We start from the raw sequence: 14,838 nt of genomic DNA, 5'->3' as shown, positions 1-14,838 counted from the left end.
GGCAATTTTTATTAGCAATTTTGACAAAAGGTAACCACTTGCGAGCTCTAACACATAAATCGACGTCCTAGAATTCGGTTTATATTTACTCATAACTGGGGAGCTGAGCATGAAATCAAGTTACTTTTTGTTTTTCTCAGCAGCCCTACTTTTGGCGCAAAAGATGGGAATTGCCGGAGAAGAGGCGCTGGGGTTATTTATGAACGCTTCTGTGTATGGAGAAAATGTAATCTTGAGTGTTATACCTCCGAGTTCTACGAATGTACCAACCGATGGCGCGTGCATGGCGCGGACCGCTTTCCATGCGGAAATATTATGCATCTCTGTTCAGAATGGCGCCACGTGTTTAAAGAGTGAACATTTGTCAAACATGTGTGTTTGCTGCCGTGTTGAAGCCTGTGTTTAAAACTCGGCGCGCTCATTTTCTCTCCGTGCAGGGAGCGTGAACCTCGGCTCAGACGCGCCCTACCTGCAGCCGCCGCCGACGTCGTCGCAGCAGTCGCGCGGCGGTCCCAGCCCCGACGCCGTGCTCAGCCTGCAGGGGGGCGAGCCCTACGGGGCGCCCTCGCGCGCCGACAGCGGCTTCGCCCCGCTCAACCACCCGCCAATCAGCGAAACGCCTGTCTGGTGACGTCACCCGCACCGCCCATCCCCCTGAGAGAGAGAAAGGGAAAGAAAGGAGAGAGGGGCGCGCCCGTCTCTCCTCCTCAATGCTGCGGCCCGCCGCCCGCGCTTCTGCAGCAGCTGCTGCTGCTATGTCTGCGCACGGCAGACGGCGGCGCCATCTTTCGCGCAGTTCTTGAATGACGTGAGGAGCCGGGCAAATGCAACAAGAGGAAGACAGCGAATACGGAGGAAGGAAAAATGTGTACTCCTATGGAACTCTTGGCGTTTTTTTTTGTTCGTGTTTTCGGCCAGCCCGTGAAGTTTTATTTGTACCTTGAAATGGCCTAGAAGGAAGAGCTTGCTCCGAGTTGGAGACCCTAGACGGATCGTTCTCCGCGCCGAGATTCTCCCGGCTCGCAGCAGTAACCCGGCTTGCTGGAAGCGAAGAGCAAGGGAAGAGAGAAGCGACGCAGGACGCGACAGCCTCCGTTTGTCCCCCGACCAGACTGGCAGTGTACACATGACGAAGTTCGCGCGCCAACCACGCCGCAGGAGAATGACTACAAACTCTTCGCTTCGGCCAGACAGCAAACATCTTTTCAACCCCGTCCCCTCGTTCGGCTCTTGACTGGGACGTCTCAGCAGCTTCTGCCCTCGCCCCCTCCGCCGTGGCCATCGCCCTCAACCTCCTCCCGCAAATTCGATCTCTGCCTTCGAGCAGCCGCTGCCGACGACAGCTGGCTCGTCGCGGAAGATGGCGAAAGGCGCCGGCGACGACCTTGCCTGTGCGTGCGTGCGTGTTTGCGCTCGGCGGCGGCGACGTCTTTCCTCCTCTCCTATCAAATTTCCGGAGACAGACCCTCTTCCTCCTCGCCCTCTCTCGCGCCGCCGTCTGAGGAGTGGCCCCGGAATGTGCGCGCCCCGAACAAGAAGCCCCCGCCCGCCCCTGCTCTCTTTCGTTCTCTTCTTCCTCGTTCTCTCTCTCTCACCTTCGTTCTTTCAGTGCGCGAAAGCGATGCGATGGCCGGAGAAAAAAGGGCCCCGAGTCCAGCTGACGGCAGGCTACGCAGTGTTGTGACTCAAAAGAAACAGTGGGGCTGTTTAGAGGTGCGTATCGAAAAATGCAACGCAGCCGCGGAGGTCGCGAGCTTTGCACTAAGCTTGCAGTCAAATAGAGTATATTATGCTGGCAGAGTGCAGAACTAGACACAGTGCTGTCTCGGCGCTAAATTTTGCACCTCGAGGTGCTGCTTCCCAAGCATGGCCTACTGCGGAAATCAATCCTCGAGAGTTTTGTTTTCGTTCAATGAAAGCTATAGTCTTTCGCAGTATATTTAACGGACGCCTTGTTGAGGAGGAAGAATCAAAAGTCGATCGTCTTCTACTCGGCGCAGATCCGGTGCACTCATAGAACAGGTTTAGGTCAATACTAACGATACGCAAGCTGCACAGGCGTCGGAGCGAAACCGGTTTCTCCAACTCTTGGGCCCAAATGCCGAAAAGCAGGTTACATGAGACCATCTCATGGCCATTCGCAAGCAGCCGTTCGCGTCAAATGCAGTTGTGCAATGCTAATCAAGTTTGGTCGATTACGCCGCTTGAGAATTACTTTTTTTTTTCTGGTGGGCCATCGGCTGGACTCAGGGAGGACAAGGATGACCTGGCGCACATTCCATCCCTCAACTTCTTTCAAAAAATGTCAACAGGAAGTACATAGACTGTCTATAGACTGTCTATTGACATTTTTGTAAGAGATCCATACCAGGCGGGGCAATGCTGGCCGTGGCGAAGGTGGTCGTTGACGTCGACGTGAAACGGACAATGAACGCGACGAGACGCGGTCGTCAAGAACAAATTCATGGAAGAAGACGGGAGTCTGAGGAACATCGCGAGTAGCGGGACGTGAAGATGGAACAAGCTGTGGAAGTGGCGCGCTGTTCGTGCAAAATGCTCGGGTGTCCCTCAAGTTCATTTTTTTTTTGTGTACATAAGAGCGACTAAAAAAAAACAAAAATCACAGCAAAACCCCAAAGCCTTTCTGTCATTCCTTGGTGGGAAGCGATTTCGTGTCTGCTACACGTGGCACGAATCGCATCCGGCCGCGCAGCGCTTTACCAGATCGTCGTCGATCATCAGGTTCCGTGGTGATGAAGGGCTGTTATTTATTTATAAAGGAAAGGAGTGAGGTGAACTCCTTCAGAAAATTTTGCTCTGGTATCGCGCAACATTTCACACCGGTCGGCCCAGGGTAAAGTAAGAAGGCTGCCCGCATCAACAGCGGAACGTCTATCCTCATGTATGCCTATGCTTACGTTGGGTGCAGGGCGTATGACGAGAAATTGTTTAGCTTAAGTCTGAACATGCATCTATAAAACATGGCACAAAACTTAATCATTGATGATGATGAAGGATTTTTATGGCGCAAGGCCATCTGTGGCCAAAGAGCGCCTCGGCACAAGGTATTTTTCTTCTACTCAAGGTGGGGTCAAAGACCCATTTCCCAAGTACTTTACCCTAAATAAGCCGAGCACCAGACGAGGGGAAAACTTATACCCATTCTATCACCGGTGGGTACCCGGCGGCACTGGGGATCGAACCCCGCACCTCCCGCTTGAGAGGTGGTTGCTCAGACCACTAGGCCACCGCTGCGGTAACTTAATCATTCAAGTAAATCCAATAATAATATATGTTTACATTATTTCTTGTTCCGGTAAGCCACCAGACCAGTTAAGTGTCCTGGATTGGGACTATACAGTTACTGTTTACGGTCCCGGACCTCATTGTGATTACGGTCAGTTCCAGTAGCTGATGCTAGGACCGGTTTTTGACTAGGTTACCAAGAGCGTCTACTATATACGGATAGGTTATGACGACCACCAGTCACACATAGACTAATACAGCGTGGTGAACGCGACTGCTCACAATTCCGTGATGTGACATGCTGCCGAGTCGAACGATTAAACACACGCAGCACTCTGGCGTCAAAAATACCCGCTAGGATCACGGGAAGCTTGCAGACGGCACTGTGAATGAAACCCGTTTCTTCATAATAGAGAGTTTTAGCACAGCGCGATCCGCAGTTCGCCACTAGGCATGCGCAAATCACCCTGAGGGCGCCAGATGGCGCCAGGTGTCGGCAAGCTGCGGGCCAGCCTGCCACATCTGGACCAAACAGCGCGTACGCACTGGCGACGCGCGGTACAGCGGATCGCGGTAGCGGATCATAGATTGGGCTATGCTATAACTCTCCAATAAGCGTCGATGAGGCGATGTGCTTTGATTTAGCGATAGTTGCAACTCTTACACGAGAACAAATGTGCTTTAAAGAGACACTGGGGTGAAGTTGAAGTTGTAACGACATTGTAACGACAAAGAAACCACTTTAACTGAAAACGGACCTTTTGGAAGTAATAGAAACGACCAAAAAACGAAACAGGTGTCGCCACCACCAACAGATTTCGCAAATATACTGCATGCGTCGACACCAAACTTTCGAGGATATCAGGGGCTCTGCTACACATTAGTTCACTTTAAAACGGCGGCAACCAGTCTTTCTCGGTGTGAACGTCACGGGTTTAAATCACGTGGCGGGAAATTTTTATATTAGATTTTCTCAGCCATAAATACGTCTTTTGCTGGCATACAAAACGTTAACGCACCCAGGAAAGGCTAGATAATGCCATATAAGCACTGCAGAATCAGGGTGTAGAAGCGCCTTATTTCGAAATACTGGAAGAAAATGTATTCTTACTAATCGCAATTATTCAATGGAGCTGGACACCTCATTGACCCTATAAGTTCACTTCGAGGGAAGTTCACCAAACCGCTGAGATAAGTTTAACATTTTGATCCCGCGCTCTTTCATGCCAGATGATGAGTTTTTAGCAATTTTTGTTTTCCTGACGGACTAGCGCCGTTTCAGGTGTGCAGTGCAGTATTGTGCCTAGCAGCAGCATAAACGAGATGCATCAGCGAGCGCAAACACAAAGCCAGTGCAAAAAGATACCACATCTCGTGAAGCGGGGTCGATTCAGTACGATTCGTGCACTAACACCTGCCTATGCCACCTGCAAAATCAGGGCCTGGACACGCCAGCCCCACATAACCTTCTTTCACATCCTGCCTTCAAACTTCTTGGTGCATTTTACTTCATACCACGGCCGTCATTGAAGTGAATTTAGCGAAAAAAACGGGACACAGGAAGGAAGAACAGACAACACGAGCGCCAAATTCCATTCAGTGGAAAACTAACTATAGCCCGACTTCTTGCGCTTAGAGAGGCGTCACCTTCCCCGCGACTCGAGGAGGAAGGAGGATCAGTTCCGCTGATTCGTCTAAGGGGCTCAGGTGTTGTGCACCCCCGCAATCATTTCCAGCATCCAGCCCCATTTGTTAACAGTGCACCGACCTTGGAAGGGATTTATGGCTCCCGCTGACTACTGTTGCCAGCTCAGTCTCTGAGCAACATTTCGTGGTCCATGCAATTAAACGAGCGTCGATGCTCAAGAGACTGTTCACGTGAGTTGCAAAATTATTTTTTTCATTTCCTCCTGTCTCACTGGCGTTTTCGAACTACGCCGGAGTACATAAATTGACTACAAATAATACGTATATAAAAAAAGTTGAAAATTCGTTTCTATAGGGAAAGGAAATGGCGCAGTATCTGTCTCTTATATCGGCGGACTCTCTTGACAAATTAGTGAACCAAAGCATCTTTAACAAGCTCCTCAAAATTAAACCTGTAACAATCGAAAGGATACATAGGCTAGGAAAGCCGGGAAAGAAAAAGAGCAGACCAATAATAATGAAACTCCTGAACTTCCGGGATAAAGCCCGAGTGCTGAAAAATTGCCAGAAACTAAAAGAGAGTGACTTCTCAATTGGCGAAGACCACTCGGTACGGGTACGCGATATCAGGAGGAAACTATGGCAGTGTGCAAAACCAAATAAGGATAGTGGAGACAAAGTACATTTGGTATACGATAAAATACGCATAAACGGAAACCTTTACCGTTGGGATGACACAACAAATGATAAGGTACTCATTGAAACAGATTCACACGTTCCACAGGAGCCTGATTCACCCCCCAGCGAAAAAAACGGACAGGCAGATGCACCGGCGTCGCGCACCCGTCACAAAGCGAACCGTCCCAAATAAGCTTCCTAAGCATAAATGCCCGCAGTATTATAGACAAGACAGACTCACTGGAATCCTTGCTTCTGTGCCTGGAACCTGATTTTGTGGCCGTAACCGAAACGTGGCTATCATGCGATGTCCGGAACGCTGAGATTACGCCACCTACGTATTCTGTCATACGAAAAGATAGAACAACACGTGGCGGCGGAGTGGCTATCTTCATCAAAAATAAAATACCATACACAGTCTTGCCGGACGTCGAAAACGTCGAGGCGTTATTTTGCAAACTAATCTTTGGCTCACGTAGCATTACCGTTGGATGTGTTTACCGCAGCCCTACAGCCGATCGTGACTGTATGTGGTCTCTATATAATTACATGTGTCGCTATGCTTTTGGGTCCAGATTAATACTACTCGGCGATTTCAATCTTCCTGACATCAACTGGCAGACGTTAGAGTTTAATTCTCCTTCCTCAGAAATTATCATTGATTTCATGCTCAACTTCAACCTATCACAAGTAGTAAATCAACCCACACGATCACAGGGACTCGCATCGAACATCCTTGACTTAATATTTCTCAGCGATCATTTTCCTACTGACAAAGCTCAAACTGAAACCCTAGATGGAATATATGATCACAAATTGGTTTTATGCAATGTTCCCGTCCATGATGCCGTAATCTCGTCTCAAACGCAAATTTTGTACCCTGATTTTTGTAACGCAGACGACACCAGTATTCTAGATCACCTGAATTTTGAATTCTCACATTTCGAGGTTTTTTCTTCAAACGCTTCAACAGACATTGAAATCTTATGGCTTAGGTTCAAAACCATTGTATTGCACTGCATTCAATGTTTTGTTCCAACTAAAACAAAGAAAACAAAGAAACAAAATCCCTGGATTACGCGGGACATCATTCACGCCAAGAGGAAGGTGAAAAGACTGCGAAAGCAATTGAAGTCAAATCCACAAGCCAAAAATCAACTTACAATAGCCATCCAAACAATGAAATTAAAAATCAAAGCAGCCAGAACTAACTACTTCGCAGAAACGCTTCCTAAGCTTTTGGAACGCGCGCCCCGGAAATTTTGGGATCATATAAACCCTAAAAAGAGTGAACCTGAAGGCTCAAGAGAAGTACACCATATTACTGCCACATCCCTAAACAACTACTTTCAATCGATTTTTACTAAAGATAACGGTTTTGATCCACACTTAAACTACAGCAACGAGAAGCAGCTAGAACCACTCACTGTGACCGAGTCAGGAATACTAAATTTATTACTTGCTTTAGACGCAAAGAAAGGACTAGGCCCAGACAACCTGCCGAACTCATTTCTTAAGAGATATGCCGAATGGACAGCCAAATATCTATGCATAATCTTTAACAAATCATTGTCATCCTGTGCTCTTCCGAATGAGTGGAAAATTGTAAAAATCATACCGATACACAAATCCGGAAACAAGGATGATGTCGCAAACTACAGGCCCATCTCACTCACTTCCACGACTTGTAAACTCCTGGAACACATCATCCTAAAGCATATAACGACATACCTGGAACGGGAACACATCTTATCACCATTACAGCACGGATTTCGAAGGGGGTTGTCCACAACTACGCAGCTAATTGAATTAGTGCATGATTTATCCTCCGGTATCGATAATCAAAGACAAATAGACCTATTACTATTAGATTTTTCGAAAGCATTTGACCGCGTATCCATCGTAAACTAATAATGAAGCTGGAATCTGCATTAGGAAATAGCCCCATAGTTACTTGGATCAAAGACTATTTAACAAACAGATCACAACACGTCTCGCTTAGCCTGGAAAACTCGAACTTAGTGCCTGTAACATCCGGAGTACCACAAGGTTGCGTATTAGCCCCTGTCTTGTTCCTCATCTATATTAATGACTTACCATCAAATATTTGTTCTAACATCAGGCTCTTTGCCGACGATTGCATAATATTCCGCGAGATCAGTTCAGCCGCAGACAATGTAGCTCTTGTGACGTTCCCACCTGTCGGGGGTCAGTCACAGAATCTACGGGTCCTGCTGAAGCGAGGAGAAATGAGCCAACAAGGCGGTAACCCGGCAAAACTATTTATTTTTCTCTGCCTGAAGGCGAAACTGGTGGTCCGCTCACCGCTGGCTTTCAGGAGCCTCTGGTTGTAGGTCCGGCAGATCGGGGCTCCACTCCAATCGTCTCGCGTCGGCGGGCCGCGGCTGCTTCGGCTCTCCCGGGCTCTGCCTCTCTTCCCGGCGTCTCTCGGCTGGCGGTGCTGTGACGGGTCGAGGCCATAGGACTCTTGGGCGTTTCGGCTGGCGGTCAGTTTGCTACGGACGCTGAAGTCCGGCTTCGCTGACTATAGACCAGCGCGACATCTTGCGTCCGTTCGCCTCGCCCGTCTCTGCTCGACTCCTCTTCTTTGTCTCCGCTGCCCCCGCCGCGTCTCCCGGAGATTCCCTTTCTCTCTCTCTCTGGGTAATCTTCGCCCAACGGTTTTTCGTCGTCGCTGCTCACACAGCCGATCAAAGGCACCCGCAAAACTTCTAGGAATCCGCGGCTGTTACGACGGGAAGGCCGATGGCGCCGTTGGGGATGGGTCGAAGGGGATCAGGTGTCCCTCGGAGGGCGACGCTTCTCTGCAGTCAGTCCGTCCGGCGCCAGCCGCCGACCTCCTCCGCCACCTCGAGCCATTACGCAGCCCGTCGTGTCCGCTGCTAGTAAGGTCGCCTGTCGGCCTGCACACACAAAAGCACAAACGAACCCGTCTTCGCGCGCCGGTGGGGGGGGGGGGGGGGGGGGGGCAGCACGGCGCAAACCGCAGGGAAGACTGCGGCTGCGTAGGGCACCGCGCGCAGCCTCTCCTCTTCAGCCGTCTGGCGGTCTTTGCACATCTGTCTTCTGCATCGCCCGCCGCCGTCTTCGCCGACATGTCTGGGCCAATAAATTTGAAGGCAGGGAAAATGTCTTGGGCACTGGTCGCCTGGTTAGTTCTTTTCAGCAATGCCGGGGCCTCCCGTATGCGGCCCTTCACACTCTGAACGACGACATTGAAACAGTAAATAAATGGCGTAATGATTGGCAAATGAACCTAAACGTAAAAAAATCCGCCGCGTTATCAATAACCAGGAAAATACAAAAATCAGCATCTCAGTATGTCATTAATAATATCCCACTTCCCCAAGTCGTAGAACACAAATACCTCGGTGTAATCATATCCCATGACCTTAGATGGAACTCCCATATAACTCACATTGCATCCAAGGCTCTAAGAAGACTCTTCTTCTTGAGAAGGCGCCTCAAACTAGCCCCATCAGAAACAAAACTATTAGCCTATAATACCCTTGTAAGGCCAATTCTTGAATACTCTAATATTGTCTGGTTTCCCTCTACTAAACAACATGTAAGTAAACTAGAACAAGTACAAAGGAAGGCAATCAGATTCATTTTTAATAAATATAGCCAAAATGACTCACCAACTGACCTACTCCAGAAAGCTGGTATGCTTACCTTGCAGAAGAGAGCCAAACTAACACGTCTTAGATACATGCACCAGTTGCTCAATAATCAGCTGCATATTGACACTTCTACATATTTATCCTTTTCAGATACCAGGCCCACACGCCATAAGCACTCTCATACTTTAAACGAGTACACTTTCCGGAACGACTGCTTTAAACACTCATTCTTCCCGCCGCTAACCATACGCGAATGGAATACCCTTGACCCAACCATCACAAGCTGCTCATCATTAAATAACTTTGTAGCCCTCGTCGAACACCAACTGGGTACGGAATAAATGCTTTACGCACCTTTGCATATGTACCCGCCTTCCAGTCAGACACAGATCGTGTTCATTGTGTGCGCATTTCTGCATGTTCTTCCGTTGCATTACCTTACATTTTTGCCTTTCATTTTTAAAATATTGATTCATTGGCTTCCAGTGTCTGTTCTCTGCTCCTTGATTACTGTTGTCTGTTCCGTCCATTTGAAAGTTCATACATTTTTTACTTCTATTCTTGAGTTCTTGTTAAACATCTTACCCTCACAACGCTGAGTGTTTACCTTTGTGTTATGCTTGCTTGCCTTATTGTGCTTATTTACTAGACTGTTCAACTTATGCCCTTCCTGTTATAATCCCATATTGGATTGACAGTATGTACCAATAAATAAATAAATAAATAAATAAATAAATAAATAAAACCGCGCCGTAAGGGAAGGGGTAAAGGAGGGACTAAGAGAAGAAAGGAAGAAAGAGATGCCGTACTGGAGGAGGTCGGAATAATTTCGACCACCTGGGGATCTTTAACGTGCACTGACATTGCACAGCACACGGCCGCCTTAAGCGTTTCGCCTCCATCGAAGCGCGGTCGGGTTCGAACCCGGGTACTCCGGCTCAGCAGCCGAGCGCCCTAACCACTGAGCCACCGCGGTGGGTTTTACGCAGTTTGATGACGGCCGCGATGGTTGGTATTGGAGTTAGGTTCATGTAGGAACATGACGAGGTGGCAGCATTATTTTTTCCAGATCTCGCAGCGTGTAGAGGAGAAATGAAGTGCTCTGATGAATTCCTGTAATGCCCCTTTCAAAGGTGAGAACACTGACTGTGAACGTTGAGAGAGGTGAAGTTTGTGCGTCTTTCTACCTGTACATTTATAGCGGGATACAACTCAAGAACAAAGCTGCAGGTGCACCTCAAAGGAGGCCCTCCAGCCAATGGCGTCGACCAATCCTCATAGCACCGCCGCCGTTAAGCCGTGGTTGATACCCGTTGTTCTGCCGCTCCCTGCGATGTCACGCTAGCTGGTCCAAGCAGATTGACTGCGGCGTCATGAGAACCGGTCGACGCCATTGACTGGATGGCCTCCTTTGAAGGGCACTTGCAGACTTCTTGAGTTGTATTCAACTTTACTAGACCTGTATATCTGACACGAATAGGTGAGATAAGCAGCTTGTTAGGATGCAGATACAAAATGACCTATAAGCAACGCATGTCATCGCGGGAAGCTAAAATGTTCATCTCTTAAAGTTTTTAAATGATGTCCTTGCGAGATAACGGATCGTCTGTTTGATCAAAGGAAATCGAATGCAATTTAACCCCTTAGGAAACTTGCTGAAAGTGTTATGAGGCCAGTGTACGGTTTAGACCGAACAGACGACTTCAGATTTGCTGAGTCCTTGGAACAGCCTTATACCCCTGTCACACCGGCGCGGCTGAACTCCTTTCAACTTCCTTAAACCAAGCTGGTCTCTATCTCAAGGGGGATGCGCGCCGTATCTCCGTATCGAAAGGAGATCGATCATTTCCTTTAAACGGTGAAGGCAGTACTCTCGTTTCCAATATGCCTTGCTTCCCAGTAAGCAAATAACATTTTTCTTCAATGATTTCATGTTTTCTACTAATTATATTAGTATTTATCGCACAGAGTATGTATTTCCGCTCGGTTAGTTATGTTAAACTCAAGCGACGGCATCATGCTCATACCAGACGTTTGACTGCTTGCCATGACTACGCCATTTTGTTTGTTTTGATGTGCCACACACACCTAATCGCACCTTGCGCGTGTAACCGCGTAGCATTCCTACATGGCATGCAGCGCTATATATGATGGACAGTGCATTAGCGCAACACGCACAACATCCGCCAGCGAAGAGCCAGAGCGGAAAATTCGCGGAGTCGCAAACCCATTCCATAGGCACAAAGCCGCCCGTGGTGTTCAGCAGTGTTGACAAAAGCGTTGTGCTGAGAACATGTGCATTGTTTTTTCTTTTCAAAATTTTTTAATAATAATAATGGTTTTTGGGGGAAAGGAAATGGCGCAGTATCTGTCTCATATATCGTTGGACACCTGAACCGCGCCGTAAGGGAAGGGATAAAGGAGGGAGTGAACAAAGAAAGGAAGAGAGAGGTGCCGTGGTGGAGGGCTCCAGAATAATTTCGACCACCTGGGGATCTTTAACGTGCACTGACATCGCACAACACACGGGCGCCTTAGCGTTTTTCCTCCATAAAAACGCAGCCGCCGCGGTCGTGTTCGAACCCGGGAACTCCGGATCAAAATTTTTATGCGAAGCATACTAGCCGCACAACCGAGCTCTTCCTTGCTGCGCCGCGCGCGGCCGCGTAGCTACCACTTGACCTACATCGGCGCACCACGTGATATGACGTCACAACAGCTGTGAAAGCTGGGGCTCAACCAACACCCTCTCAATGCTAAGGCCTCTCCACCGGCCGCGTGACGTCACGCCAAGGGACCGTGCAGGCCCCGCGCTCCGCGATTTCAGCGCGCCGCGCCCGTCTGCACTATTCGGGTACTGCCGTACGTAGCTGCCTTATAAGTGATTCCTTCATTTTCATTTTTGTCGTTGCTGCAGAAAAGAAATTCGCTAGTTTGTGCGCGCCTTAGGCTATCATTTTATCTGCTTTATATATTTTTTTTATTGCAGAACACCTTATTGTCAAGAAAGTTCGAGCTGCTAATACAGTTTTTTATAATAAACAATTTAGCATACGGCCGCCAATTTCGCATTATTGGTCATTATAATAAAAAATTGATTAGTTAATTTCAATTAATCATCTAATTATTAGGTTCTATCACGTACATGATGTCTGCCGTGCGGTAAAATCCATCCGCACAGACCGCACATGCGTATATCTAGTTGTTAAAGTAGAAGTTCGTGAACATTGAAAAAAAAAACACCGTCTACTGCGCATTGTGTTAGTTTTATTCTGTATTGTGTTTTGCTTAAAGCTTTCACACACAGCAATAATGACACTCACAATAATGTTGCGCTGTTGAGTATTTGTACAGCTAATCTGACCCTTACAATAAAAAACGACGAGACACCAGCAATGAAGTGTGCGCAAAGCATTTTTATTGCTTGTGAATAAAACTTACTTCTTCTTAAGCGTTGCTGCTTTCCGGGCTGCGGCCTTCTGCTGCGCATTGTCTTGTATGGCATCATTTCTTAGTTTGCAAAAGTTGTTTAGAACAACGTTGGTTGCAACGCGTACTACCAAGCGCAGGAGAGTTTGTGCAGTGTGGCCATTTTCACATGTCTCAATGTCGTGTTCGTCCAGGAGGGAAATCGTCTGTGAAATCACGACACCACGTTGATTTCTACAGGAGAGAAAATCTTCCGCGGTTGCTCCAAAAGACAACTTCTCTGCAACTAGTTTAGTCATCAGTACCATGTGAACTGTGCATGGCTGGGGAAACTTCAGCCCTCCTCTCGACAGGTTAGCTATCATGGCAGTATTTTCCGCTTCGATCTCTCGATTTTCAATCACCAATGTGCTGAAGCAAGCAGAACATGAAAGCTTCTTTAAAGCAGCATGAGCAGCGTATCCTGCAATGTAGACAATAGCATCCATGTCAGAGTGGGCGTGTGTAATATCGTCGTCGCTGACAGCCACAGAAAAGTTGCATGGGACAAGATCCTCACTTACGTCTTCAAACTCTGTTTCCTCGCGTGGAAATGTCAAAAGTTTTTGAAGACGAAGCTTCTTCTCACATTCGTAGAGCTGACGCACGGAAATGTGGTACTGTGATCCTGCCAGCTGGCGGTAACGGCCGAACCGGTCTTCTAGCGCATCCGTCTGAAATTTGCCCAGCAGTACGTACTTGAAGTGAAGTTCTTCTAAGCAGTAGCGCGAGAGTTCTACCAGAGAATAGCATGTCAGTCGCAAAGCACTGTGAGTCTCTTTCGTCAGCGAGCCACTGGTGATGTTTATTCTTGCCCAAGCGTCCAACCAGTCCACAACGCCGCTCAGGAAAGCTAACTGTGTGTCATCAACAGACCTTACAGGGTCTTGCATGCTGTCCCTTAGCCTCTGGCCTTTGCAAGGGGTCTTAACATTGACTATTTGCCACCATGTGAGGATAACGTCAATGAAAAGAGCAGTCGACTCAGCTTGAGGAATCTTGAACGCGGAACCATGTGTCCTGAGGGCATTTGAAACAAACTGATTAATGACGTCGAGAGCGAGCTTTACATTTTGCCGCTCCATTGAGGTTGGATTCACGGCTTTTGCGTTCAGTCTGTAAGCAGCCTTCACAAGCGACGTCTTCTCTGAAGAATAAAGCTGCCGCACAGCTGCGAAAGAAGCAGCTTTCATACGAGGAGGCCCTTCGGGCATTGCTCCACTCAAGTCCATTTCAGGGAAATAGAGGCATGTTCCAGGGTTTTTCTGGTTAATCCAATTGTTCCTAATGCACTTCAAGAGATGCACAGGATCGACCACGTAGAAAAGAGGGCGAGCGTTATCGGCTGGATGGGGATAGACAATGCTCACCTGAGGACTTGTAGCAAATAACGACATCATCTTGCGGTTCAGAGCATTGTTGTCCGTTATCACAGCGATAATTTTGAGCCCCATTTTCTCAACATTAATGATTATGTTCTTAGCATGCTCGTGCAAAATTTCTGCGCTCAGTTTGCTCACAGGTAATATGTGAATGACGTCCTTGTTTGCAGAAAGGAGTGATTGTACCATGAACACATGGGCTGTTGTTGCTGGTTCCGTTGAATGAACCGACGATCCTACTATTGTGCCCCCTTTGTAGTCGAAGTATGGTTTTATGTGGATCTCATCGATCATCAGGGTCACTGTCTTCTCGTGGTCTTTCATTGATTTGACTCGTTCTCGGATGTAGGAGAGACAGTGCGGTTGATTTTGCTCCACAAGAGGGTCAGCTTTGTAATTTGAGCAAACACGGCGCAGTGTGGAAGGATGGGGCAGAATGATTCTTGATGCAGCTCTTGTGAAGTGATATGCGTGAGGAGAAATTGAATTCAAAATACTGGCGAATACCAGCAGCTCTGCGCTATACACATGCTGTTTCGCGAGGAGAAGCTCTATCTGCTCAACCAGAAATTTCAGCAAAGAAGACTGTTCTTTCGTCGTATCACTGTCCTCAATGAGGTCTGCAAGCAGTGAACCGACAAACTGCAATACTTTAGTATGTTTCGACTCTTTCGTCACCTCAGGTATATTATGCAAGCCTATCTCGAGTTCTTCTAGCAGCAAGGACAGGCTGGAGGTGTCGCATACTTGAGCTGGCAGAATCCTGCCTGAAG

At 47.9% G+C, this 14,838-nt stretch overlaps 1 protein-coding gene across 2 annotated transcripts in view; it reads left to right on the top strand.

Annotated features, from left to right (window-relative positions):
* Lim1 (LIM homeobox 1) overlaps window positions 1–2,632 on the top strand; it is a 182,972-nt gene extending 180,340 nt beyond the window's left edge. For both annotated transcript variants that reach the window (XM_077655008.1, XM_077655007.1), the window contains one exon: window positions 438–2,632. In XM_077655008.1, the coding sequence (XP_077511134.1) occupies window positions 438–631 (194 nt within the window). In that variant the 3' untranslated portion in view covers window positions 632–2,632. The remainder of the gene's footprint in view (window positions 1–437) is intronic.
* Window positions 2,633–14,838: the final 12,206 nt, after the last annotated feature.

The sequence above is a fragment of the Amblyomma americanum genome, chromosome 2, assembly GCF_052857255.1.
Source record: "Amblyomma americanum isolate KBUSLIRL-KWMA chromosome 2, ASM5285725v1, whole genome shotgun sequence".
Lineage (NCBI taxonomy): Eukaryota > Metazoa > Arthropoda > Arachnida > Ixodida > Ixodidae > Amblyomma > Amblyomma americanum.
The sequence above is the reverse complement of the archived record's forward strand: the minus strand, read 5'-3'. Positions and strand labels throughout refer to the sequence as shown.